This window comes from Salarias fasciatus, chromosome 6 (assembly GCF_902148845.1).
Source record: "Salarias fasciatus chromosome 6, fSalaFa1.1, whole genome shotgun sequence".
NCBI classification, from domain to species: Eukaryota; Metazoa; Chordata; class Actinopteri; order Blenniiformes; family Blenniidae; genus Salarias; species Salarias fasciatus.
This window is the reverse complement of record NC_043750.1, coordinates 41,004,625-41,031,187: the sequence shown is the minus strand read 5'-3', so window position 1 is coordinate 41,031,187 and position 26,563 is coordinate 41,004,625. Positions and strand designations below refer to the sequence as shown.

The 26,563-nt window shown below is 52.9% G+C and overlaps 3 protein-coding genes across 7 annotated transcripts in view; 1 reads left to right on the top strand and 2 right to left on the bottom strand.

Annotated features, from left to right (window-relative positions):
- LOC115389621 (salivary glue protein Sgs-4-like) overlaps positions 1–20,129 on the bottom strand; it is a 26,299-nt gene extending 6,170 nt beyond the window's left edge. The window contains exons 1-2 of the mRNA XM_030093092.1: positions 20,119–20,129; positions 4,187–4,194 (exon numbers count right to left, since the gene is read on the bottom strand). The gene's annotated coding sequence lies outside the window, so the exon portion shown is untranslated. The remainder of the gene's footprint in view (positions 1–4,186; positions 4,195–20,118) is intronic.
- Positions 5,793–21,115, top strand: ppp1r12c (protein phosphatase 1, regulatory subunit 12C). Of its 3 annotated transcripts, XM_030093084.1 has the most exons (22): positions 5,931–6,106; positions 8,251–8,425; positions 8,743–8,873; positions 9,084–9,202; positions 9,318–9,477; positions 9,565–9,709; positions 10,158–10,232; positions 10,310–10,389; positions 10,470–10,582; positions 10,664–10,728; positions 10,979–11,118; positions 11,226–11,313; positions 11,979–12,096; positions 12,982–13,097; positions 13,379–13,431; positions 13,541–13,580; positions 13,825–13,929; positions 14,059–14,109; positions 14,188–14,238; positions 14,325–14,428; positions 19,555–19,557; positions 21,102–21,115. In XM_030093084.1, the coding sequence occupies exons 1-20, from the start codon at positions 5,931–5,933 to the stop codon at positions 14,409–14,411; spliced, it is 2,088 nt and encodes a 695-aa protein (XP_029948944.1). In that variant the 3' UTR covers positions 14,412–14,428; positions 19,555–19,557; positions 21,102–21,115. The 3 variants fall into 3 exon arrangements, with proteins under 3 accessions (XP_029948946.1, XP_029948943.1, XP_029948944.1); XM_030093086.1 differs by lacking the exons at positions 19,555–19,557; positions 21,102–21,115 and having other exon boundaries at positions 5,793–6,022; positions 14,325–14,993; XM_030093083.1 differs by lacking the exons at positions 19,555–19,557; positions 21,102–21,115 and having other exon boundaries at positions 5,793–6,106; positions 14,325–14,993.
- Positions 15,081–26,563, bottom strand: LOC115389620 (rho GDP-dissociation inhibitor 1-like). 3 transcript variants are annotated; one of them, XM_030093090.1, is made up of 7 exons: positions 26,443–26,553; positions 24,904–24,907; positions 20,244–20,436; positions 19,660–19,743; positions 18,501–18,577; positions 18,366–18,429; positions 15,081–16,439 (listed from the first exon to the last, which is right to left on the bottom strand). In XM_030093090.1, exons 3-7 carry the CDS (start codon positions 20,428–20,430, stop codon positions 16,240–16,242), a joined length of 612 nt encoding a protein of 203 aa, XP_029948950.1. In that variant the 5' UTR covers positions 20,431–20,436; positions 24,904–24,907; positions 26,443–26,553; the 3' UTR covers positions 15,081–16,239. The 3 variants fall into 3 exon arrangements, with proteins under 3 accessions (XP_029948950.1, XP_029948951.1, XP_029948949.1); XM_030093091.1 differs by lacking the exon at positions 24,904–24,907 and adding an exon at positions 24,113–24,116; XM_030093089.1 differs by lacking the exon at positions 24,904–24,907 and having other exon boundaries at positions 20,244–20,432; positions 26,443–26,563.

Below are 26,563 nucleotides of genomic sequence, written 5' to 3'. Positions count from 1 at the left end.
GTTGCTTGTACCGGTGACACTTTGAGGACAGTTTCAGGAGCCAAAATGAGTGTCAGAAAACAGGAACATGCCCAAAATATCAGTTTGGTCCAACTGTGTTCTCAGTAAAAGAGCGGCTGAAGTGGAAACACAGGAGGATTGTTATCGGACTCAGTATCTTCATTCCCAGGAGGGAGGAAGCTTCAGCTCTATTTACATGATGGGACGTTTGAATTGGAGAAGGAAAAAGCCCAAAAAGAACATTTCACAAGGCTTTATCAAAGTCTAAAGAATGAGCTCCATCTGCAGCTCCTCAAACTGAGCTCCTGCAGGGAAGAAAGGGTCTGATCAGAACTGATCACAACGTCTCCAGAAATAACCGATGAATCCAAGTGGAAACGACAGGAGAGCAAAATGAGAACCGTCCAGCAGGAAGCAGAGAAACGCAGGACGGCTTCTGGAAAAGGCTTCAGCAGAAGAAGCTGGCAGAAGCATCAACGTCACACATGAACACATGAACTGGAGAAAAAGATGACGACATGAATCCAGGAAGACGTTCTGCAGCGGGGCCGGCGCCTCAGTGAGTCCAGCCTCTTCACAGCACACAGCGGAGAGGACTTCCTGTCTCTCACATGGTGTCTTCATGTCCACCACGGTGACGCTCGGGTAGCTTCAACATTTCACCGTTCCTCTGGAAGGATCTGCTTTTCAGGACTGACGGCTCGCTGCTGCTGAACCACTGAATGGGAGCTGCAGGTTGTCTCAGCTGCTTCATAGCTTGAACGGTGAAGTGTGCACCACCGAGCGCAGACGTTCGTGCACGTTCTATCTTCATAATAATAGAGGAAGTGGGGAGAATCTGTCCACACCTTGAGGGAAACCAAGCATTGGCAAAAACAGAAGAGCAACCGTTTCAGGAAGTGCACCACAGAGCAGTTAACCCACAAGTCCTCTTTAAACCAGACACTGTTTCTCAGGATACTATCTGTGAATCAACGTAAAAGCTGCTCCTCTCACTTTACAGTGAGCAGAGAGTTGTCGGGTAGATTCCAGGTGTTTATCTGTGGTAGTTCAGGGATAAACCCTGACAGGAAGGAGCAGCAGCAGGAACAGTCGCTGTGTGAAATCGGTGTGAAAGAGGACATCGTACTGTGGTTATTTGTGTTTTGATCACGTCAGGACTGTTTGTGGGGAATCATGGTCGTTGCCAAGGCAACCACGATTGGTTTCCATAAACCAGGACGTGGGTTTTTATGTTGTCATCGTATCTTATTTTTCCTTCTCATTGAGCTTTTCACAGTAGCTCGCTCCATTCCACCCGTTCTGATCTGGACTCCACTGTCTCTTCACTCACCTGAGCAGGTGCTGCTGCTGTGAAAAGGCTAACTGCTTAGCATGAGTTGTTTAGTTCCCATAATGCTTTGCGTCTTGGTCACTCAAGCAGTCTCTGCTTCATGCAGAACTCGTGATGAGCTTGCTAAAAGAGTAGCATGTAGCTCACTGTGAGAGCAAATCCACAGAAATTTTATCACAAATAAACAATATTGTTGGAATTCTTTTAAGATCGATCTCAGAACAGTGTCTCTTCGTTTCCATGGCGATGGAAGACGCACAGCGACACAGCTGCATAGAGAAGCTTCAGCGATCTTCTGTGTTCTTATTGTCCAAATGGTCTACTGACGTGCACACTCAAAAAGTGAACAGTGCTCATGAGCGTAATGATTATAAAGCAAACCTCCGACTGAAGGACACAGAGCCAGAGTCCCGGCGGCGGAGCGCCGTCACAGCTGCTCCTCTCACCTGATAACAACATGACAGGTCAGGAGGCGAAGAGTCGCTCCACATCAGCCTCAGCAATACAGAGTGTGAGGAGAGAGTCTGCTGGAGCCAAGGAACAACATGCAAACACCACATCCACTGACAGGCAGCAGTGCTAACCGCAGTGCTAACCACTTGACCAACGTGCCACTCAGGAGGAAGTGGAACTTTCCAGCTTCATATCAGGCTGTGAGGGTGAAACCAGCAGAGAGCAGCAGTGCTCAGTATTCTCTCCATAGGATTCCAAGAGTTTCTGAGCACTGCTCCTGAAGCGTTTCCTGCTTGAGCTTTCAGCTAGACTGTCCTGAGTGCTTGGGTCTCTGGTCTGTCCTCCTGGAGACGTGGTGCAGTTCCAGCTTCAGGCTCTGGGCGGTCAGTAGTTAAAGGACGTCAGCGTCAGACGCTTCAGGTGGTTGAAAGATGAGAGTCAGTGATGAGCTGCTGCCTCCACCGACCCCACGCACAGGGCCCGCCGGTCCTGAGCCAGCCGGGTCCAAGCTGGGCGTGTCCTCGGCCGGCCGGTCCTGAGCCAGCCGGGTCCAAGCTGGGCGTGTCCTCGGCCGGCCGGTCCTGAGCCAGCCGGGTCGGGGCGTGGCGGGGGACCGAGGGCCGCCGGGTGTTCAGGGAGGACGAGCTATGAAGAGAGGAGAAGAATCATTCAGGGCTTCAGCTGCCATGAAAACGGGAACCACAGCAGGTTTAGGCACAAACTGCGAGCACTAGCTGCTAATGTGCTAATGCTAATGCTAATTTAAGGAACTTAAAAAAACAGTCAAAAATCTTGTGATGTTTGAAATATTCTCCATATTTTAAGCCCTTCTTCCACATGAGTGTGGTTTAATGAATCCTCCAGAGTGAGAGTCTCCTGCTCGCTGCTCCAGGCTCAGACTAGGAGCTGAACTCGACCCCGAGCCGCAGTTTGACCCTCAGTCCATGTTAGAATGTTTAAGGAGCTGCTGTGATCGTCGGCCTCCACCTGGGAAACTCTTCTCAGACGCACAACTGGAATTTAAATACCGCACAGAGGGTGAGCCTGGATGCGAGTCCAGCTTTAAACAATGGTCCACATTTATCAACCAAGTCACACAGCATGAAACAGACGAACCAACACCTCACTGACCAGGCGGACCACATGTTCCTGTTAATGACAGCAGATCAGATACTCCACCCAACACAATCAGTCAATCAATCAATCAATCAATCAATCAATCACCGCAGGGCCCGAGCAGAGCACCACCAGCAGCAGACCAGGAGCCGTCCCCAGTGAAGGACCCCTCTGAGGAAACCCTGAGGTTCAAAAACAAAGCTTCAGAGGAGAAGAATGCAATGTAAGATAGAATAAGATGCTTCAAGTAGGATAAATAAAGAGGATAAAGAGGATCTCTCCAGGTCTAGAGCTCAGATCAGCAGCTGCCTCCAGTAGAGGATCTCTCCAGGTCCTGCTGCCACAGTAGATCCTGCAGCAACGCCAACGTTGCTGATGGAGCTTCAGTTCAGACTTGGATTTACAGTTTAAATTCCAAGGGAGAAAATCGATTTCATTCAAACTGAGAAACTTGTCCTGATCCCTGACAATTTATTTATTGTTAAAATCACATTTAAAATGGTATAAATTGTTTTGTATTTTTCAAATGAATCAGCTTTTCACTTGGACGCTTTCATATATTAATAATGTGCAATCTGTAATTTATTACATGGTTATAATGTTTAAACATATCACTGGCTATTTTTTTCTTGAAATTTATGTTTTTTGAGGAGAAGAACAGAAGAAAATATCTTGTTTTATTTGTCTGAGAAATGTGTTTTGAGCACTGACAGTATTGTTATTATTTTACCAGCAGTTAAGTTTAAGTTTTTGTCTCCGACTGTTTCTCAGATTAGGCATTGATTGAGGTCAAACAAGCGTCAGAAACTTCCTAGATTTACAACATTCAGCTGTTTCTGTCCCATTACACAGTGGGAACTTCCTCACATTGTGGCAAAATTGAAAATGGTGAATTAAACATATCTTGAAATAAATGTTCTCAAAACTCAAAGCATCTGTTTAATTTTCTTATAGATTTCCTCGTCACACATGAGCCTCCACAGACTCACTGAGGACAATAGCAGGAAGGACCTGCTGCCCCGGTGAGGGGCTATTTCTGGATTTCCCCTCCAAGCCCTCCTGCAGTGGGCTGGGAGCTGAATGCCCCGTTGCTGGACTTTAATGCCCTGGTGTTGGGTTATGTAATGTCCCAGTTGCAGGTTATTCATTTACCAGTTTTACTATTGCAACAACACATCATCAGTAGGGTAAAACTAACCTGTCTCACCACGGTCTAAACCCAGCTCACGTTCCCTATTAGTGGGTGAACAATCCAACGCTTGGTGAATTCTGCTTCACAATGACAGGAAGAGCTGACATCGAAGGATCAAAAAGCGACGTCGCTATGAACGCCTGGCCGCCACAAGCCAGGTCTCCTGTGGTAACTTGTCCGACACCCCATTGCAGCTTATAAATTGTCCAGGTCAAGTCATTAATTGGCCCATTGCATGTCATTATTGCCCTGCTACTGGTCATTGATGGTCCCGTTGAACGTCATTAATTGCTCAGTTGCAGATATTTTGAAAAAAAGGAACTACAACTCTCAATAGCATCATGATTGCTCATTGCAGGTCATCAATTGCCCTGTTGTGGGTCATTAATTGCAGGGGTGTTTCTAGACCCCCTGGGGGCCCTAGGCAAAGGGACTATGGGGCCTCTCAGGCCCAGAATTATGATGAATGAAATCCAGGACGAAGGATCAGCAAAGAAATACTTTAATTAATAGCAGTGAAAATTTTGTCATAATCCGTGCCACAGTTTGCAAGTTATGTTGTCAACAGACAGACAGACAGAAGGACAAACAAACAAACCATGACGATTACATCACCTCTGCTGGCAGAGCTAAATATGTGCTCCAAGTCCGTCATACCACAGAAGAAGATTTAATTATGTCAGTTAGCTTACATATGTTATTTAATTATATCTGTCCTAAATTTATATTTTAATTACATATATATTTTTTTATGGTTGGGCTTTGTAAATTTCACATTTCACATTTCTATTCAATTTCTATTTCTTTTCTCTGTGCTGCTGGAACACTGCATTTTCCTCCTGTGGGACAAATAAAGGACTTTCAATCAATTCAAATCAATCTAAACTATTCAAATGTCGCCGTGTGATAACATGAGACAAGGCACCAGTCACATTTGATTTGTAACTGTAGATAGCATTTCTACATTTGATAAAGAACAATGAAACACAATAGATGTGTGACCATAGATATCTGTACTTCATTTAAAAGCTGCCTTTGAATGATCAGGACTCTGGCTGGAGCTCTGTCACTTCACGTGACTCACTTTGCACCAATCAGGTTCCTTCTTTCTGTATGAAGACGTCATTTAGAACCTTCCTGACTGAGGAGTTTGCAACAATGTATCGTTTTGAATGACGTCATCATCTAATTTGACCTAGGTATGCAAATGAACCTCGATGTGTCAGTTTTAAAGGTCTTTTGCTTTTTCAAAACTCAATAAAGTGCATCATATTTAATTTAATCATTTAATGTAAATATTAACATTTCACAATATGTATGGGTATGGGTTGAAGTTGTGTCGCTGATATCCGCCGTCTGTCGGGGCCTCCTACCAGCAACTAACCGGTGAGTACTCGGAGAAGGGCTCCATGCGGGGGATTTTCGACACGCTGTCATTGCAGCGTCAAGTGTAAGGCCTTTAATTTGTCATTGACATTGACTGATGTCAGCCGTCCCTCGGGGCCCCCTTCAGCTCGGGGCCCTAGGCAAATGCCTGTGTTGCCTACTCCATTGCTCAGTTGGACAATTTGCAGGTCACTAATTGCCCCATTGCAGGTCATTAATTGCCTCGTTGTCCATTTCTGCAGTGGAGCGATGTGACGTCACAGCCAGGCCGGCGCGCTCCCGCCGCCCCGCGGGCACGCGCCCCGGCCCCTCGGCGGAGCGAGCGGGGAAGAAGCAGGAAGTGGAGGACACATGGAGGGTGTGTCCGCCGCCGCTGCCTCTCTGTCCGGGTTACTTTCATAAAAACACCGGCCTCCACCCGCCGCTCCGCCGCCGCGGTGAGCTGACCAGATGGGGGACTCGGCGCGGACCAAGCGGCGGGAGCAGCTGAAGCGCTGGACCGGCTCCTGCACCGACCGGGCGTCGGACGTTCCCCGGCGGAGGTGGGTCGGAGACGGAGAGCCCGAGGCCGAGGAGAGCGAGCCCAGCGCGGGCAGAGACGAGGCCAGCCCCGGCCTGAGACGACGGTGAGGCGGGCGGCGGGGGCTGGTCCCGGGGAGGCGGGGAGGCTCCGGGAGGGTCGGCCCGGCTGGGTGGAGGAGCCCGGAGGTTCACCGGAGCTCTCCGGTGTGTTTGAGAGTTCTCCTCCGGGCGGTGCGCTGGTCGTTAGCCTGCTAGCAGAGGGCTTCTGCGGGCTCCTGGAGAGTCTGAGCTCCGAGCTCCTTCCTGCTGCTCCTCTCTGCTTCATCCAGGTGGATTTACCTGAAACTCACTGCTTCATCTGTGGTCTGTGGTTTACGCTTCTCCCCTCAGGCTGACCACAGCTGGACCTCAAACCACAGATCAGACTTCAGATTGTCTCAAACCAAACTGTCAGTCCTTTAGTCCAATTTCTCTTATAAAAAAAAATCCTAATATACTGTAAGTATTCCAAGTCAAAGTGTTTTTTCAGTCAAATTACAGAGTGTCAACAGTAGTTGTCCTTTATTATTTGCAGTGTTATTCAGTCTGTTCACAGCTCAGATGATGGATGGATGTTATATTCCTTTATTTTCTGGAGTTTATTCAGGACTATTTAATCTCAATTAGGCTGGATCACATAGAAACAGAATATTCTTTGAATTATTTTTTTCTGTGCCAGAGAGTACGCCAGTGTTTCCAGTCCCGGTGCTGAAAGTCTGTGTTTCAGCCTGTAAGGCTCGGATTCCCCAACCCGGGCTGAGGAGCGTCACGGCTCCTGATGGTCTTCAGTTTTCTCAGTTCTTAGCTCCAGTTGTTGCTCGTAACGTGGTCTGAAGGGTTGCATTTGGGTTAGAACCAGGAGATTTTTCATTTGCTTTGTTTGAGTCGTGCTGAAAGCCTCAGGGAACCACCTGAAACTCAGCTTTCAGTCTGACAGCAGCTCAGCCTCAAACAGCTGGCCTGACGGCGGCTCCCAACACTCCCCTCAGCTGTCTCAGTGTTCTTCACAGGTTCAGGCTGGTTCGAAACCCAGATCTGAAACTTCTCGTGCCTGCTGTCTCCCTCAGTGAAGAAGCTCCTTTGAGTTTTCAGGAGTCCTCAGAGTAGATTCTAACTCCCTCAGATACCTTCACCTTGTAGGGCTGAAGGCTGGAGCGGCTGGAGCCAACCCCAGCTACCTCTGGACGAGGGCAGGGTCCACCCGGGACAGTTCACCAGTCCATCACAGGGCCAACAACACACTCGCATTCACACCTAGCGGGACATTAGGGTCAAAAATCAGCCTGACATGTATAAAATGCATCCTCCCGCTGCTGCATCCTACTGTATCCTGCTGCATCCTCCTGCTGCTGCATCCTACTGCATCTTGCTGCATCTTCCTCCTGTTGCATCCTACTGTATCCTCCTGCATCCTCCTCCTGCTGCTGCATCGTCTTGCTGCTTCATCCCACTGCTACATCCCACTGCATCCTCTTGCTGCTGCATCCTGCAGCATCCTTCTCCTGTTGCATCCTGCTGCTGCTGCATCCTGCTGCTGCAAATTCAGAGTAGACAGTTGAGGGGGTTCCAGATGGCTTCCTGTTGAGGCTCCACCCAGGACTCTGGAGGACTTCTGCCTCTCAGAGGGTTGTGAAAGTGAGCTGGAGAAAGTTGTGGTGGGTTTGGCTTCATGTTCCCACGGGCCGTCATATGAGAAACTCTTTCTCTTCAGTCGGGTGTTGCTAAAGCACAGTTCAGCCTCCAGGAACTACTAATGCTGAAGACGCTCTGGAGCAGGGCTGGACGGTCCTGGTCCTGGTCCTGGACTAGAGCTGGTCGGTATGGCAAGAGAAAGGAGGCTGTATATTTGATACGAGTCTGTCATTAGTGACAGTACCCTCCAGCTGGGTGCCTGGGCCGGTGCTTCTGCTTTCAGTGAAGATGTGAGTTTGTGGTGAGAGGCTGAGGCTGCTAATGACGGCTAACGTGGAGACAGACAGACAGACTTGAATGCCACGCAAACACTTAAAGTGAACACCTGAAAACGCCTGTGCAGGTTCACTCTCCCCTGATTGGCTGAAAATGGAGCCATCTGATTGGCTGCAGAGTTTTTGGGGCTATGTTGTGTTTAAGATCATGATAAAAGACCCGAGAATGTAGCGATGAATGAGGAGGCCAGCATCAGCTGAACGACCAGCGCTGTGAAACGGCGTGAATCCTCTGCCTTCAGGAAACGGGTGCGCTTCGACCGGGCCGCCGAGTTTCTGGCCGCCTGCGCCAGCGGAGACACCAAGGAGGCCCAGGCCATGCTGGAGGAGGTGGAAGCGGCCGGCCGTAAGAGCGAGGGCGCCGTGACGGACATCATCAACTGCTCCAACGCCGACGGCATCACGGCGCTGCACCAGGTGAGGAGCTCGCCGCCGGCACGCCAGCCGCGGTTCCTCACTCCCCCTCCGTCCACGTAGCATCCCGTCACCATGGCAACACTGGTTCTACCTGCTGATCTGTGGTGGTTTAATAAAGGAACTCTGTCTCCACTTAAACCTACGGACATTCCAGCCGGACGCCATGTGAAGTCTGTGTGCTCACACCACTGTGGATAACATGTGGTTTGTCTTAAAACGATCACTTTTAACGGTGTATGCAGTCGCCATGGCAACAGGAAACGTGTCGGCGGCAGCGGGCCTCAGAGTGAAGTCTCCCCCGCTCTCTCTCTGCTCAGGCCTGCATCGACGGCAGCATGGACATCGTGGCCTTCCTGTGGGAGCACGGCGCCAGCGTGAACCAGGTGGACAATGAGGGATGGACGCCGCTGCATGTCGCCGCCTCCTGCGGCTACCCTGAGATTGCAGAGTGTGTAGTTCACGTCCTAACGCTCAGCAGTGTGTGGCTGCCCTCAGCAAAGACTAACACTGTGTTTCAGTTTGGCACAAACACACACACACACACACACACACACACACAATGCTTGTTGTTTTGCTTCAGTCTGACTTTCTGGAATGTGCCAGCTGACGTCTCGTGCAGAGGACGTCTCCAGATTGATTGTCGCTCTGTTTTCACCAGCTTCCTTTTACAAAAAGGAGCGTCTATCTCCGCCGTCAACTGCGACGGGGACGTGCCTGTGGACATCGCTCTGGACGAGACCACCGAGTCGCTGCTTCAGCATCACAGCCTGAGACAAGGTGAGCGGTCCGAGGACGGCGGTTCACGCCTGGGCCGGCTCAGTCCAGTAGGAAGGAGGTGACCGTGCGGACCAGTGGAGGCGTCTCCTCCGGCTGAACGTCTGTCTTCCTTCAGGTGTGGACCTGGACGCCGTCAAGCGCCTGGAGGAGGAGCAGATGATGTCCGATGCTCGGATCTGGCTGACCGACGGCGCGCCCGCCGACGTACAAAACCCGAAGACCGGGGCCACCCCGCTGCACGTGGCGGCGGCCAAAGGCTACCTGGAGGCCCTGAAGTGAGTCTGCCGGAGCGTCCGGGTTTTCCGCTCTGGCTCCTGGTCCAGGGTTGGTCCCGTCGTCTCACCCCGGTCCCGCCCTTCCAGGATCCTGTGTCAGTGCGGGCTGGACGTGTCGGCCGTGGACCTGGACGGCTGGACGCCCCTCCACGCCGCGGCCCACTGGGGCCAGGGCGAGGCCTGCCGCGTTCTGGCCGAACAGCTGTGCAACATGGAGGCTCGCAGCAACGGGGTGAGCCTCAGACGATCCCTCAAACCCGTTTTCATTCATAAAACACAAACATATCGGGTCAGGGACGGTCACTTTGAAGCAGAATAGTTACAGTATAAAAACACACATTTCACAATAATACATAGTGTTGAATGGCAGTAAGTTGTATTTTTCACTCGCTGTCCACACAGCAGTACGACGGTGTAGTGTCCACCGTCTGAACCTGCATCCTGTGAACCAGGGAGGAAATCAGTCGTACGCTGGCCTTCTGAGGAGTTTCACTTCCTCTTGGAGTTTTAGTTTTTCTGATCTCTGACTTCCAGGGTTTAAATGCGTGATTGACCCACTGGCTGCTTGTTGAAGTATTTCCACCAAGAGAGCCTGGTTCACCAGACACTCAGCGACGGGTTCGGTCTCTGGGACTGTCTGGTCTGTGCTGACCGGTCTCTGTTGTGGTTGAACTCTGCAGGGTCAGACGCCGTTCGACGTGGCGGATGAGAGTGTGGAGGAGCTCCTGGAGGAGCTGTCACAGAAACAAGCCAATGTGAGAGTCTCCCCGCTTCTCCCTTCCTGTCAGTTTTTTTTATCGTAAATCACTTTTCTTTGTTCCGTCCTCCTCAGTGGCGTAATGAGCGGTCGGTACAGGAGCCACAGAACCCGCCGGGCCCCGGCGCCGCCAACACGCAGGGCAAGAAACGCAGGTGAATGTCCGCCGGTGGTTTGTGCAGAGGGAGGCGGGGATCGGAGCTGCCGATGGTCAGCTGCTCTCTGCTGTGTGCAGGAGCTCGGTGTGCAGGATGAGCAGCAAGGACAAGATGACGGTGCAGGACCAGTCCAAGGAGAGGGGCGTCTCCGGGGGCCTGGAGCTGAGCGAGGAGAGGGAGAACAGCCCCGGTAAGGCCCCGCCTCCTCAGCCGTGCTCTCGCCCCGTCTCATCCCGTTGGTCACCAGCCGCTCCTGGACCTGTCTCCACAGAGACCTCCACCTCGTCCAGTCCGGACCCCGACGCCGGGACCACGTCCGCCGCCCCGCACGACCAGGTACCGTCCGACCGGACCGTCTCCACAGGTCACATCAGAAGAGTTAGCTGGATCAGAGGAAGCCAGGTTAACCCTGGCGTTAGCCGGATTAGAGGAAGTCCTGCCAGCAGGTGAATGTTGGGGATTTAGTCGGTTCCTGCTTCCTCGCCGGAGTCCTGGTCCTCCAGGCTGCTGACTCTCGGCTTTTCTCCTGGTCAGCATGCTGCGACATGTGGTGACAGTTAACGTGATTCTCCTCTCTGTGGTTCAGACGCTGCAGGACCGGGAGGAGGAGGAGCAGAAGGAGGAGCAGAGGGAGTACGATAAGGCCGTGGCCAGAGTCCAGCCCACTCCTCAGAACAGGGACTCGGCCGCCGACAGCCCCAACACCCCCAGCTCAGACCACCGCAAGTAAGAGCCACACACACACTGAAAGCACCCGGACCCGGACCCGGACCCGGACCGGTCCGACACACTGAAAGCACCCGGTCCCCTTTGACGTGGTTGTGTGGTTCCAGGTTTCAGGCTCCGGTCCGGGACGAGGAGTCGGAGTCTCAGAGGAGAGTCCGCTCTCGCCTGATGCGTCAGTCTCGCCGCTCCACACAGGTACCGCCAGCTGAACAGAACTCGATCCTGCTCCGCTGTTCTCCCACTGAACAGTGGATTTGAAGGACGTCACGGTGGTGCAGTGGTTAGCACTGTGCTCTCACAATGAGAGGATCAGAAGATGAACACAAATCTGAGGATTACCTCGGTTTTGGAAAAACGCCACAATGTTCAGTCTGACGTAGTCCTGAACTCCGCTTCAGTTCAGACTCAGGACCGTACTCGGCCTGGGTTTCTGCCCCGTTGCCTCCTTGCCGCTGTCACCTTGGTTTTCTTTCCCTCCTGATGTCGCTCGGCTGGTTTAACGGTCTTGGTGTGAGAGAGCTTCTCTGGTTGTGAATGACTGAACATGAGCCAAACGTCCCGATATGAAGGAGTGAACGGCTGCGGTGAATCATTCACGTTCTAATGATGCCGCTGTCTTCATTACTGCTCTGTTTTGGTGCATTTTTAACAGGCTGAGAATTCCCTGACCTGTGTGTGTGTGTGTGTGTGTGTGTGTGTGTGTGTGTGTGTGTGTGTGTGTGTGTGTGTGTGTGTGTGTGTGTGTGTGTGTGTGTGTGTGTGTGTGTGTGGCGTGTGTGGCGTGTGTGGCGTGTGTGGCGTGTGTGGCGTGTGTGGCGTGTGTGTGGCGTGTGTGTGGCGTGTGTGTGGCGTGTGTGCAGGGGGTGACCATGACGGACCTGAAAGAGGCCGAGAAGTGTGTGGGCCGAGGCTCGGACCCGCCTCCTCGCAGCGTCCAGTCGGTCAGCCCCATCGTGACCATCACCCCCGCTGAGAGAGGTGAGCCCGTCGCCACGTTCCACTCCACACACCTCTAGAAAAGCTGTGGACACTTCCAGTTATCTCTAATGTTCAGTCGGTCATGTTTAGAGGCCCTCCGGCTCAAAGAAAAATAGAAAAACCTTTGATTTGAATCCTTTTTGAAAGTCATCTGAGCAGAACGGGCCTGTGGTGAGTGTGAGCTGTACATTTCCACCTGCCGCCTGCGGTTGGAGCAGCAGAGAAGCTGTGGTTTCTCAGCCATGCTGGAGTCACTCCGCCCTCCTGGGTGGTTTTCTGAGGAGGAACTGCGGCGCTGCCCCATCCGGCACTCGACTCGGCCGGCCTGTTTACTCCATCAGACAGAAATGAGCAAGAGACACGGGTCTGATGGAAAGAGAGAGAGATGGAGGGTGAAGCACTGCTCCCTGACCTTTAACCTTGGCCATGGAAGTGCCATGACTTTCCGGACAGTCTACAAAAAGGCCTTAATGAGGGTTTAACGAAAAACTGAGCTGAGTGTAGAAACAGCAGAGTGTTTTTCAAAGTAAGAGTCATTGCAGACTAAAGGGAATTTTTTAGACCAGGTACTGAAAAACTAGCATGAGATGAGACGGTATGAAAACCGGCCCTGATGGTTTTTCTCCTCGTTCAGCCGCTCAGCTGAAGCAGGAAGCAGCGGCGTTGAAATGTGAAGTTCAGGAGCGTCTCCTGACATTTCGGCGGCGTGCGGTTGATGTGGCGTCAAGCCCGGACTCGTCCTGACGGCAGACGCTAGCTGCTGATAACGCCGCTTCTCTTGATACAAACATGTTTTCTCATATTCGTCATGAAGCTTTGGAGGCGCCGTCGAGCCTCTCCTCTGTCTTGTCTCACCTCTCTCCATGTGTGTGTTGAAAACGACAGACACCGACCCGGTGAAGCCGGGCGAGCCGGAGGGCGACCGGCGTCTGGGCGTGAGGAGCAGGAGGAGGACGAGGACGGAGCGACGCTCCACCGGCATCATCCAGCCCGGAGAGGAGGTGAGGAGGCCGCAGGGGAGGCTGCGTCTCGACACATTCACAAGAATGCGGAGAGAGAGGACGCCAAACTAGCTCCTCTCTCTCTCTCTCTCTCTCTCGCTCGCCCAGCCCTGCTGGAAAGCATTGATCACAATCTGAGGCTGTTACCATCCTGAGGTTCTCATTCTAATAAAATGTTGAAACATTCCGACCTGGAGGGAGTCACGTGACGCCTCCCTGTGGAGCCTGAACGAACGCTCAGACCTGATGGCTTCTCCTGGTTCTCCTGGTTCTCCTTCCAGAACGACGACGGCGACGCGCCGCTGGACGACTCCGGCAGTAACGACTCTTCACAGTGAGTCCAGCCTCCTCCTGCTGGAGGCGCCGCTGTGCGCCCGGACCACGGACGCCTCGTTAATGGCTTCCGTGTGTGTGTGTGTGTGTTTCTGTGTGTGTGTGTGCAGCGGCTCTCTGCTGGGAGATCTGTCTGGTGACTACAGAGTGGTACGTCCGTCCGTCAACACACAGTTTTGTTTGTTTATTTCAATAACTTCAGTTAGTGGAAGAGAAGAACCTTTGAGTTCTGCCTCATTCCAGTCCAAACAAGTCAGTGGTGTCAGAAAACCTTAGAACCTTTGAAGAACAGTTTTACTGTGAAGGATCTGAAGAGACACTGAATCCAGGAGTGATTTCAGGAGTGTGTGTTTGTGTGTGTGTGTGTGTGTGTGTGTCCTGTGGCTCCCTCTAGCTGTACTACCAGGTTCTGCAGGAGAACCTCAGACTGAAGGACAAGCTGCAGGAGATGGAGCTGCAGCTGAGCCAGAACAAGGTGGAGCTGGAGAGACTGCGACAGGTGTGACAGGGTGACAGGGTGACAGGGTGACAGGGTGACAGGGTGACAGGGTGGGGGCGAGGCACGCCGTCTGGGCGTCCTGTTGACACGTGTCTAAGGTTGGTGTGTGTGTGTGTGTGTGTGTGTCAGACTCAGGAGAGCAGCTCGGAGCGCCCCGCCCTGCTGGAGCTGGAGAGATTTGTGAGTATTTGCTCTGCTCAGCTGGAACGCGTTGACCTGCTCCGGTTCCGTGTCTCACCGCTCCGTCGCCCCCTGCAGGAGAAGCTGGCTCTGCAGAGGAAGGCGGTGGAGATGGAGGACGACCTGAAGGTGGCGCTGCTGCACCCACATGCCTGCTACACCCACACTGCAGAGCATCTTCCCCCTCAGTTGCTCACCACTGTTTCTGTGTGAAGGTTCTCGGAGACCTCAAGGCCGACAACCAGAGGCTGAAGGACGAGAACGCCGCCTTGATCCGCGTCATCAGCAAACTGTCCAGATGAGGCGGAGCAGAGCGCCGGCGGGGTTCAGGCGCTCCGCCTGTTCCCGAGCAGACCTACTGTAGAACAAGATGAACCGCACCTCCACCTTTTTTTTTTTTTAAAATAAGTTTTTATTGTATTTTTAAAAAGACGAGAACTGGAAGATGTGGATGTGCTTTGCCGTAGCTGTTGTTTGTATGAGCTCTGTAAAGACGCGCACAGCGGGGGGTGGGTGAGGGGGCGGGGCTGGAAACATGAGCCGTGGTGACGATGTGCCAAAAAGCCTCTGGAGCTGCCGGAGGTCAGTGTTGACTCAGGACGATGGACCAAACGTGCACGCTCTCCCTGCTCCTGAATGTATATTTAATGTGTGTATTTATGTGGCTCCCGGCTGGGGGGGGGAAGGGGGGGGTCCGGAGGGAGAACCAGCGTTCGCCCCGTGACGGCGCCGCCTCCTCATTGTTTACTTCTCCAACACACTTCCTGCATGTCGGAGTGGATTTTGATGCTGTGCCTTTCCACATGAGTTTGTAAGTAAAAAGTTGTGTTTTGCTTTCGGCAGAGTTCACTGTCGAGTTCAAAATACAGTCTGTGCAGAAACAAGCCGCCGGCTCCTTCTCTTCCTCACGCTCGATTCCTGCTTCCTAACCCACCAGCAGGAGTCCGCAGAAACACTTCAATGAAAACAGTTTGAGCAAAATGTTTATTGACAGAAGAGCAACCACAGAGGATGACCGGAGAGAGAGAGAGAGAGCGAGAGACACCAGCAGCCAGCGTTTTCATACAAACTGTACAACGTGAAGGAATGTATGGAACGTCTTCATCACCATCATCATCCTCACCTTCAGGAGAACAGACAGGAACTCAAATGTGACAGAATGAGCCCTCCTCCTCCTCGGACCGGCGCCTCCTCCGGGGGGTGGGGGGGTGTGGGGGGGGGAGAGAGACGTGAACGTTAAGGCAGAAGGGGAAACAACTCTTCTCTCTTGGAGCTGGTTCTCACGCCTCCATGAGATGTTCTCCATTTCAACATTCAGCTTCCTGTGACGACAGGAAGTTAGACTCGGGTGGGGGGGGGGGGGGGGGGGGCACAGCAGGGTCAACCGACGGAGGAGGGAGGGAGGGAGGGAGGCGGCCAAAAGCATCCACTGGTAGAAGGCAGGTGTCGGTGATTATATCAAAAAGATGGGGGGGGGGGGGGGGGGGGGGGGGGGGGTGCAGGCCATGAACACAACAGCTGATTAACAGTGAAGTGAATACAATCACAATACACAACCATCAATACATTTCTATATAAAAAAAAGGCAAAGAAAAGCTGATTGTACAGTTGCTTTTAACCACGGGACACTGAGGAAGACACTGGAGAGGAAGAGGAAGAGAGGAGGAAGAGGAGGAAGTTTAATCTCTTCAAGCAGCAAAAAAACAACAGAACCAGCAGTATAGAGGAGGAGGAGTGCGGCGGGACACTGGGGCCCCTCCCACTTCCTCTCCTCCGTCTGTTCCTGTGTTCTTTCAGGAGTGGGACAGGTGGGCCGGTCGCGGTCATTCTCCTGGTTTCAGGACATAAACAGACCTCAGCAGACTCGTGTGCAAAAAAAAAAGGAAATGTAGTGTGGAGATGGACGGACGGGGGAGGGGGGGGGTTGCTACTGCTGCTGAGGGGGGGTGGGGGTAGGATGGGGGGGTGTTAAGACAGAGAGGCGTCAAACTAAGGCATGACAGCATGAAATGCACCACAAAGTCAAAATAAAGAAGGCAGAGACGGTGGCGGACCGCGGGGCGGGGGAGGGGGAGGAGCCAGAGGAGGGGGGACTGCTCCCCCTCCCCCCCCCCCCCCCTCTCCTCCTGTTCAGTCTTTCCAGTCCTTCTTGATGTTCAGGTTCCACTCCCAGGACAGGTGGTCGTGCTTGTCGTCGTCGGTGAACTTGGACTTGATGACGTAGTTCCCTCGAGCCATCAGGCCTTTGGGAGCCTCCTCCGAGGTGGTCAGGAAGTCGTACTCGCTGGACCGCGGCCCGTAGCTGCCCACCATGTAGTCCGACTTGTCAACTGGGGGAGAACGCAGCGAGAGAACCCTTCAGTTCCTGAGAGGAGCGGCCTCAGAGGAGAACCCCTGTTCTGGCTTCAGACTGGTTCTAGATCCAGACCGGTTCTGGCTCCAGGCTGGTTCTGGATTCAGACTGATCAGTCCCTTGACGAGGGCCCGGCCGATTATATCGGCCGATATTAGCCCTTTTGAAAATAATCATCACGGGCCGGGTTTTTGCCGACAGAACGCCGATATACTCTTAATTTCTCATAAAACAGTAAATGGTGTGTGAAGTGTCGGGAGTCATGTAGAATGATGTCCTTGCACCGTCTGTCCACCAGAGGGAGCTCTGACTATTCATCATCAGAGTTGGGGTTCGTTACTTGTTACTTTTGAAAAAAGTAGTGCCTTACACTACTTGATTACTCCATGGAAATAGTAACGAAGTTACACTACCCGTTACTGCATAGCGCTCTGCGGAGCTGTGCTCCGGTATATCCTTTCGCGGAGCGCTGCCATGCGCAGGTCTGTGTATCAAAACGTCATTTTAACTGACTGAAAAGAAAACACGTCTTTTAAAATGTTTTATAACCATTCGGATTTACTTCACGTGCTGACACACCGTCCCCTGGACCACTGGAAGGAGGATTCTGTCCACTTTCTCAGTCTGGCTCTGATTGACTTCCAGCTAAGCTTCGAGCTAAGCTACTACGATGCTAACAGCTGAACCAGCCGCTGGACCAGAGACAAAAAAATGTATTTATGAGCTTGTCTAACTTTGTCAATGATAGGGAAAGGGGTGGGTCCCTAATCTTTAGAGTATTGCTTTAAAAGGGGCATTTACAGTGCAGTGTTGTCAGTGGGGCACAGATTTACTCTGACAGTTCCATCAGCCCTGACCCGGAAGAGAGAGCGAGCAGCTGCTCGTATGGTCACCGTTCCATCTACTGGTGGTAATAAAAAAACTCTGCTTCAATAATAATATTTTGGTTGCTCTATTTGCAGTCATTGTAAAAGTAACGATTGTAGCGTTTCATTTGTAACGCTAGTTTAACTACCAATCTAGGAGGGTTAGTGCCGTTACACTACTCGTTCCCATCAAAAGTAATTTAACTACTTGTAACGCTCGTTACTTGTCGTTACATACCCAACTCTGTTCATCAGTCCTCACCGCTGTTTTCTCAGCAGTAGGAGTCAGTAGCAGTAGCAGTCAGCTACAGTCAGGAAACATTGCAAGAGCTGCTGACTGGTACGTTAAACAAACGCTCGCCATGTCTCTTTGCCATGTGTCATGACCAGTAGCGTGATGCGTGACGTGTTCATGTTTTTCTTTTAAGTCGCATTGCTAAAGTTGTGCTAACCTAGCTTAAGTGCTTCATTTAGCCCGCACCCTGTCTATGTTAGCAATAACATCATTACAGTTGTGCCAGTGCAGCACAGCGTTGGGGAAGAGGTTAAAAGCCAGTAAGTAACTGGAAAATGCTTCAAAGTACAGAGCGCCGGTTCGTCGCTTCGCCAGCTGTGTTCTGACAGAGGCCCATTTAACGCAGGGCGATTTCAACGGCGGGTGGGGGTGGGGGGGTTAATGATGATTACATTACTGTCTGTGTTCAGCAACCATCATGAAGTCACTCTTAGTTTTACTTTGGCAGAAACGACTGCAGCGTGACAGGCTGGAGCAGCGTCTCACTGTGTTATTATGCAGTAATATTAGTGTCGGACTAATCGTGACCACTACATATATAAAATGCAACTCTTGTTGTAAGTGTTAAGGGACCAAAACAGAAGTTATTTTATTCATTAAATAATTTGTAAATTAATCGTTGATAAATCGGACATCGGAAATTTTTTCTGTCAAATATCGGAATCGGAATCGGCCTCAAAAGCCATATCGGTCGGGTCCTAGCCTTAGCTCTTGTGAAAACAGGTTGAGGGTTCAGACTCACTCTTCACTCCTTTCCTGTACGTCTGCTGGACGTACTTCAGCCCCGACACGATCTCGTTGTTGACCTGAGAAGAGACGGGACGGTTGTGAGTCCTGCAGCGAAGCGGTCCGGAGCCGATCCTGCTGCGAGGCTCACCTTGAAGCTGATCTTGATCTTGTACTCCACTCCCTCCTTCAGGACAAAGGACTGGCTCTTGAAGGCCTCCAGGTCTCCTGTCAGAGAACAGCGGGTTCAGAGCAGAACCTCTCCTCCTCCTGCTGCAGGAACTAACTCTATTCTTCTGCTGTTCACAGGTCAACACCCAGAATAAACACAGGAAGCTTCTTTAAAGCTCAACTCTGAGAACCGAAAACAAACAAAATCTGATGTTGAGGAATGTTTGAAGAGTCTGAGTTCATGAGTTTTCTGACAGAATTGAAAATCAGTGATGACGTCCGCCGTCGTCACACTGAGCCTGGATGATGAGGGTCAGAGGTTAAACCCTCCACCGTCCACTGGACTCAGAATCAGCCTGATTCAGAGACGTCTCTGTCCTGCAGGGCTTCGATCAATCCCAGTGTTCGCTTTAACATCTCAGGGTCAAAGCAGCAGTCTGTCCTCAGGAGACTTTTCACTCTGACTCTGCATCTTCATCGCTCTCACCTCCACCAGAGCAGCCAAGAGACCAAGAATGAGTTCAGAGAAGAAGAAACTGTTTTCACTATCCAGCTGCTGATGCACACTTCCTCCTCTAGCATCCAGATGAACTTCAGATCAGACTAACCCATAAATATCTAAAAAGTAACTTCTACATCTTCAGTAACTCTCTCCAGTCCAGTTCCCTGCAGTACTCAGTGAGGGAGTAACTGGCCCGAAGCCCCAAAGAAAAAAAAAAGATTCTATTTTCCTCATTTTGTTTTCTTCACAGAGAAGGAGAGTGCTGTGAGGCTGAGCAGAGACACGGGACAGAATGTTCTGATCCTGTTCAAATCCAGGCCAGCTGGGGGAAGCAGACCTCCAGACGGACCGTCAGCAGCTCCGCACTGCTGAGTAATGTCACGAGGACATCTTTACCGGCAAGAGCCAAACCAGAAGGAAGACTCCAGGGTCCCACATCCAGAACCGACCCGGACACACCTCCAGGCTACAGTCCATCAGGGTCACACTGTGACCCATTTACAGTCAGGAGGCAGAGGCCGAGTGTGAGGAGTGTGTCAGTCACACCTGGAGCCACGGCTCGAACCCGAATGAAGACCAGCTGGAGACATGGACTGTGTGTCCAGACAGGGACAGACAGGGACAGACAGGGACTCACCTTGCAGGTCCAGGACCAGCGGGTTGGGGGCTGCTTCACACATCAGACTCATCCGGGTCACCACCACGTTCGCAGCGTTGGGATCTGAGACGGGAACCAACACACACGCACGCACACACACACACAGACACACACGTTGGCTTGTTTTTATCCACTGACTTATTTAAAAAGTGAGCTGTTGCATAAACTGTCTCTGTCCCCGCCCGTCCCCCTGTCCCCGCCCGTCCCCCTGTCCCCGCCCGTCCCCCTGTCCCCGCCCGTCCCCCTGTGTGGACGTGGAGCAGCTGAAATGAGGACGCTCTGCTGTGGCTGTCAGAATCTCTTTAATTACACTCTGGGGTCTCTGAGGACGTGAGACGACTGACTGAACGCAGACGGAACTCTTCTTGGACAGTTTTCACAGCGTCCTGCTGCGGGTTCCAGCACGGTACTGTCCCTGGTCTACATTCAGGCTGCCACAACACGTCTGAGCCAAGCGGCATTGTGGGAAATGTGGGCGAATCGATCAAAGGCGGAAAACACACACACACACACACACACACACACACACACACACACACACACACACACACACACTGCGTTACCTGCCTCGCCGACCCCGGCCCCGAGCAGAGCCTCCTTGTATTTGCGCAGGCTCTCGTCGTCCTTGTCCAGCTCGTGGATCTCCTTCACCGTCTTCTGCGCCGGCGGCTTGTAGTTCACCGGCTCGGGCTCCTCGTTCTCGGCGGCGATGGCTGCGAGCTGCTCCGGAGTCGCCTCATCGTCGGCCATGTCTGGACCCGGGAGGAGGGGGGGGGGGGGGGGGGGGGGGGGGGGGGGGTGTGGAGGGGGGGATTAGATATTACGTCTATTAATAATCATGCCATCATTCCGTACAGGAGAGAGAGAAGGTTACAGTGTTTTCATGGTGACGGTACAGCGGTGTATCCAATCCCCTTTATTTATAAAACACATTTTTAAAACAGACAAAAGTCTCCAAAGTGCTGCACAAGAACAACAAAATAAAAACAAATACAAACAATAAAACCATAAAATGAATAAAAAATAAAATAAAAACTTGAAATAAAATAATAAGATAAAAATAGAAGACACAGAGGACCACACAACTCGCGCGGCGTTAAAAGCCAAAGAATAAAAGTGTGCCTTAAGACGAGACTTAAAACAGTCCACAGTGGGGGCCGTTCGGACGTGGGGGGGCAAAGCATTCCAAGTTTAGGACCAACCACAGCAAACGCCCTGTCCCCTCTAGTTTTAAGTCTGGTCTTAGGCACCACGAGCTGGGACTGGCCCTCGGCCCTCAGAGCGCTGGAGTGTAAATTTGGAGGCAGCCGGTGATGCATTGAGGGACCAGTCCATTCAAAGCTTTAGAAACAAACAAAAGGATCTTAAAATCAATCCTAAAAATTAGAGTTTATGTGGAAACACTGTTTTCAGGGGGTGAGAGGGAAAGTGTGTGTGTCTGACGTCTGTAAACGTCACTTCACGCCATGAGGAGTCGGACAAATGGCTGCCGGGAGGCTCGACTCGGTCCTCGGTCTCCCCGAGGCGGAGGTCGTCTCTCTGAGCTCCAACTAACCAGTAACAAAAGCAGGAAGAGCCGTGTTCACGCCGCGACTCTCCACATTCCCACCGAGGCCATCCCACCCAAAGCCTGGAGTCGCACTCCACTGAGACTTTCAGCCGGGCGGAGCGGCGGGCGGAGCAGCAGGCGGGGCGGCGGGCGGAGCGGCGGGCGGAGCGGCGGGCGGAGCGGCGGGCGGGGCGGCGGGCGGGGCGGCGGGCGGAGCGGCGGGCGGAGCGGCGGGCGGAGCGGCGGGCGGGGCGGCGGGCATCGTAGTTAGCTTAGCTCAGCTGCTGGAGGTGAAGAGGAGACAGAGCCGGACTGACGAAAGTGGACAAAATCCTCCTTCCAGTGGTCCAGGGGACGGCGTGTTAGCACGTGAAGTAAATCTGAATGGTTATAAACATTTTAAAAGACGTGTTTTCAATCCGTTAAAATAACGTTTTGATCCACACAGACCTGCACATGCGCAGTGCTCCGCGCAAGGATATCCCGGAGCACAGCAGTAGAAGCCGTAGACTCAGCCGCTGTGCGCCGCTATATCCTTCTGTGGAGCGCTATGCTTGTGCAGATCTGTGTGCATCAACACGTTATTTTAACGAACTGAAAAGAAAACACGTCTTTTAAAATGTTTTATAACCATTCAGATTTACTTCACGTGCTAACACGCCGTCCCCTGGACCACTGGAAGGAGGATTTTGTCCACTTTCGTCAGTCTGGCTTTGTCTCCTCTTCACCTCCAGCAGCTGAGCTAAGCTAACTACGATGCTAACAGCTGGGAGCCAGCCGCTGGACGCACGGACACAAAAAAGGTATTTATGAGCTTTCTCACTTTGTAAATCAGTACGTTTACATGCAGTCAATAACCCTTTTCAAACCCTTTTCAAACTCGAATGTTGGCAATAACCCAGTTGCACATGGCCATGTAAACACCCGCCAAAACCCGGAAAAGCTCATTTTCAAGATTTTTAAAACCCGAAAAAGACCGCTGGGTTACTCCTTTTCAAACTCGAAAGTGCCTCCGTGTAAACAGATATCGAGTTAAGGGACATTGTTTTAGGTTCTGCGCATGCTCCATCCGCAATGAATCATGGTCTTTTGAGTCCAGCAAAGAGTAGGCGCGAAACTCACCACACTTTTGTCTGTGTGAGGCTTCCGTAACGCATGATACGAACTGTTATTCTGAGCGCGCACACCGCACATGCTTCCTTCTGAAAGTCGGAGATTTGTATGGCCTGCAGAAAAATCATGTACAACAGAACAACCTTTCTGTCTGCGTTCCGTCTACAGAACAGAGTCACCGCAGCGTCTGCCTCTGCAGACCAGTGGAGGAGGTTGCCAGATCTGTTGATCTAGCCCGTAAAAAAATCTGAAACTCGTAGAAAGCAGCCCAAACCTCCATCTCAGTTGAAAATGCACGTTAAAACTGCATTTGTATGATAAAAAAACACGTCATAAACACATAATCATTTAATCAACCCATCCAACGTGTTCAAAAAAGAAGCTTGCTCTGGTGGAAACCCCACCCAATCTGGCAACACAGAGCCGCTCTGGTCAGAGCTGTTTTGTTTGGAGAACATGATGACGTGCGCCGTGGTTTGGAAAGGGATATCCCGACTGAATGCACTGACTTGTAAACGGGGAACTCTCTGTCTGTTAAAGCATGTAAACGGGGTTTTCCTAATGTTTCAGAAACCCAGATATTGACCTGAACCCAGATGTTAGCTGCATGTAAACGTAGTCAATGATAGGGATAGGGCGTGGGTCCAAAATCTTCGGAGTATTCCTTTAAGACCAAGGACAGACAGACGGCTCCTGTTGGTGGATGAGAGGAAGTGAAGGCTTTCTGCAGGCGCTGGAGGGCCGAGCTGAATGAGCCTCCTCTGTCAGAAATCACACCGAAAACAGTGACGCTGAGCCTGAAGCCGAGGCTCCGGACCTGCCCGGGCTCGCAGCCAGCAGAGGAATGTGTACGAGGAGCAGCCGTCACAAACGTGCCTGAGCAGAGGCCAGAGGCTGCCCCGAATTCCCCTCACACACTCTTCACACACACCTGGAGAAACCAGCAACGTGTGGAAGAACTCTGGCCGCCTCGGCTTCACCGGCTGCTCAGATTCTTCACGATCAGAGAAACGACGTTTATCAGGACCGGAGACGTTCAGAGACGGTTTCTCTGCTGAACGCACAAACTAGAACGCTCAGTCGAAATGTAGCGCTGTGCCCTGGGTTCACTTCCTGGAGCTGGGAGAGAGAGAGCAGGCGGTCGTGCTGATGGTCTCTCAGGCTCCTGCAGTGTTTTTGAACAGCCTTCAGAGGGGAACAGCGCCCTCACCTGTCTGGAGGGCACCGCGCTGCAGCTGTAGCAGCAGGTCGACAACGATGAGGACGATTCTGACGCTTCTTCAACACAATGTCCAGTCGCTGCAGTCACTACAGTCACTACAGTCACATTTCCTACACCGTCGGAGCACTTTCTGTTGTATTTTCAACATTTCTTCGAGGATGTTTTTGGAAGCATTCAGCTGGAGGCAGTCTGAATGGACAGCAGAGGAGGAGTGAGACTGACGGAGTGACTGACGGAGTGAGCGACCCGGTCCACCCAGAACCGCCTCCTCGGAGCAGACAGGAACACGAGGACCAGACGGTGCTCCCTCACACACAATCAGGGTGATTCCTCAGTCCACGCTTGATCCAAAATGGTGTGAAAGCAGAAAAATCTGTTACTCAAGTGAACCTTTACGCTTTGACTCCTCAGCTCACATCACTGAGTTCTCGTCTCCTTAACCAGCTCTCTAATCTGATAACTAGCATGGTTTGAGCGTCGCCATCACAAATGAAGTCAACGTTCCTGACAGTTTGTGCAGCGATCCACCAATCACGGTCGTTCTTAACGGGTCTACTGAAGCAGGCCACGCCCCTGCCGTGGACTGAGGCACCAGCAACAACATACCGACCAGCGATGAGCAGGTCAACAGTCAGCCGGGGGCAGGAGTGAGGCACAACTTCAAGAGTCATCCAGACAAAATCCCACTGTCACTTTTCCCAGTACTGTGAAGCAATACGGGAATTGAACCACAAAGAGACGTCCCACAGCTGCAGAGGCAGTGACGGAGCGGGACGAGGACAGGAACTACAACTCCTGGGACAAAGCAGACGCTGAGGCTGAAGGACTAGAGCAGCAGGAGGATCAGCTGCACACACACTGGAGACCAAACCGGAGGCCCTCAGCATACCAGAACCCCCCCACCCCCCCATCCCCACCCCCGGGGGGACTCCAGCCGTGATATACTGGAGAACGCTCTGCCCTGACAGGCAGGAGGACGGCAGACGCCACTGAGGTCCGCTTAGCAGTGAAAACCACCCAAACACTGAAACAGCACCCAACAGCAGGATCAATGATCCCCCCCCCCCCCCTCCCTCGCTGCCCCCACCCCACCAAACAATGAACATTTCATTTCATGAGTTGCTCCAAGCTGTTTGGTTTCAGAGAATAAATGTTTTGGATTGCCCATGAGCAGGGCGGTGGCTGTTTTCCTTTTTCCCTTCACTGAAAAACTGATTTTCTTCTTTTTTATTTGTGTCATTTGAGCAATCGGACACAGCACCAGTACCCATGATTCATGTGGGGGGTGGGGCGGGGCAGGGCGGGGCGGGGCGGGGCGGGTGGAGGAGAGGTGGCGACCGTGTCTCAGCAGCAGGATCCAAACCTCCTGTTTTGGGGCGAGTTTTGAGCCACTTTCAAACCCCAGAGTTTCAGTTTCAGATAAATCCACGTTTGGCCCTGGACAGTCGATTTCTGGCTGATGAGTCCTCTGGAGGAGAAAGCCGTCCTCCAGGCTGCACCTCCAGCTCCGCCCCGCTGCCTGCTGGGTGGAGCTGCAGGACTCCTCTCAGGTCCTCCGGGCTGCACCTCCAGCTCCGCCCCGCTGCCTGGAGCTGCAGGACTCCTCTCAGGTCCTCCAGGCTGCACCTCCAGCTCCGCCCCGCTGCCTGCTGGGTGGAGCTGCAGGACTCCTCTCAGGTCCTCCAGGCTGCACCTCCAGCTCCGCCCCGCTGCCTGCTGGGTGGAGCTGCAGGACTCCTCTCAGGTCCTCCAGGCTGCACCTCCAGCTCCGCCCCGCTGCCTGCTGGGTGGAGCTGCAGGACTCCTCTCAGGTCCTCCAGGCTGCACCTCCAGCTCCGCCCCGCTGCCTGCTGGGTGGAGCTGCAGGACTCCTCTCAGGTCCTCCGGGCTGCAGGGCACCATGTGGACAAGAGGAGCCCCGGGCAGCAGCAGTGAAGACACGGCCGCCGGCTGAACCGTCACAAACCTTCCTGAACATGAACTCATCCCTTTATTCATGCTGTCATTTCATTTCTGCTGTTGATGTGAACATTCTATTTCTTCATCTTATTTTTGGTGGGGGGGGGGTTACGCCCTTCTCTATGACAACACACCGTCACTGGAAGAAGGAGAAAGTTAAGTTTTCATGAAGCCCTCAGGCTGGACGTGGCCACGGAGCCAGACCGGGTCCTCAGGTTCTGCTGCCTGTGAGGAGGAAACATTCTCCCCGTGCCTGAGAGGCGGCTCCACATCTCCACATGACACGACCATCAAGACCACAGTGATGCTGGGGGCCCGGCCCGGCACAGTGCAGCGGCCCCCGGTTCGATCCCCTCCGCAGACAGATGTGCCTCCTGCAGCTGCAGCCCGGTCCGTCAGCCTGACAGGTCCACTCTGCTGCAGGGGGTGGGTGTGTGTGTGTGTGTGTGTGTGTGTGTGTGTGTGTGTGTGTGTGTGTGTGTGTGTCAAGAGGCCCAGACCGTGGGGGGGTGGGGGGGGGGGGGGGGTGGGGGTCACCAGTCCGGACCGGAGAAGGCCCAGAACCGGCTAACGGAGCAGGGCCAGCCCCGAGAAACGACCCAGATCACACCGAACACCGGGCCCGGAGACACCGGGTGGGACCAGAGAGGAGGACCGGGGCAGGGTGCTGGCTCCCCGGGGTTCAGACACCGCTCCCCGGCCCGCGGGCACCGGGTGGGACCGGAGGAGGACCGGGACACGGTGCTGGTTTTCCGGGAAACCCTCCCTCCGGGCTAACCGGAGCCAGCGGCTAACGCTAGCCGGAGAGAGCGGCGGTAAACGGGCAGCCGGGGGCCGCCGGCCGGGACCGAGCGCGCCGCGGCGGGCGGGGTGTGTCCGGACAGCGGGCTGCGGCCGCCGCGGGGCCCGCGGGCCTTACCTTCGGGTGGAATGTGCGCGGTTTCAGGAGCCGGTGCGGGACCCTCTGCTCGGAGCTCCGGTGGAACGGGACTATGGCGGACAGGGAGCGGCGCCGCCCGTGCGCGGCCCCGCACAGCGGC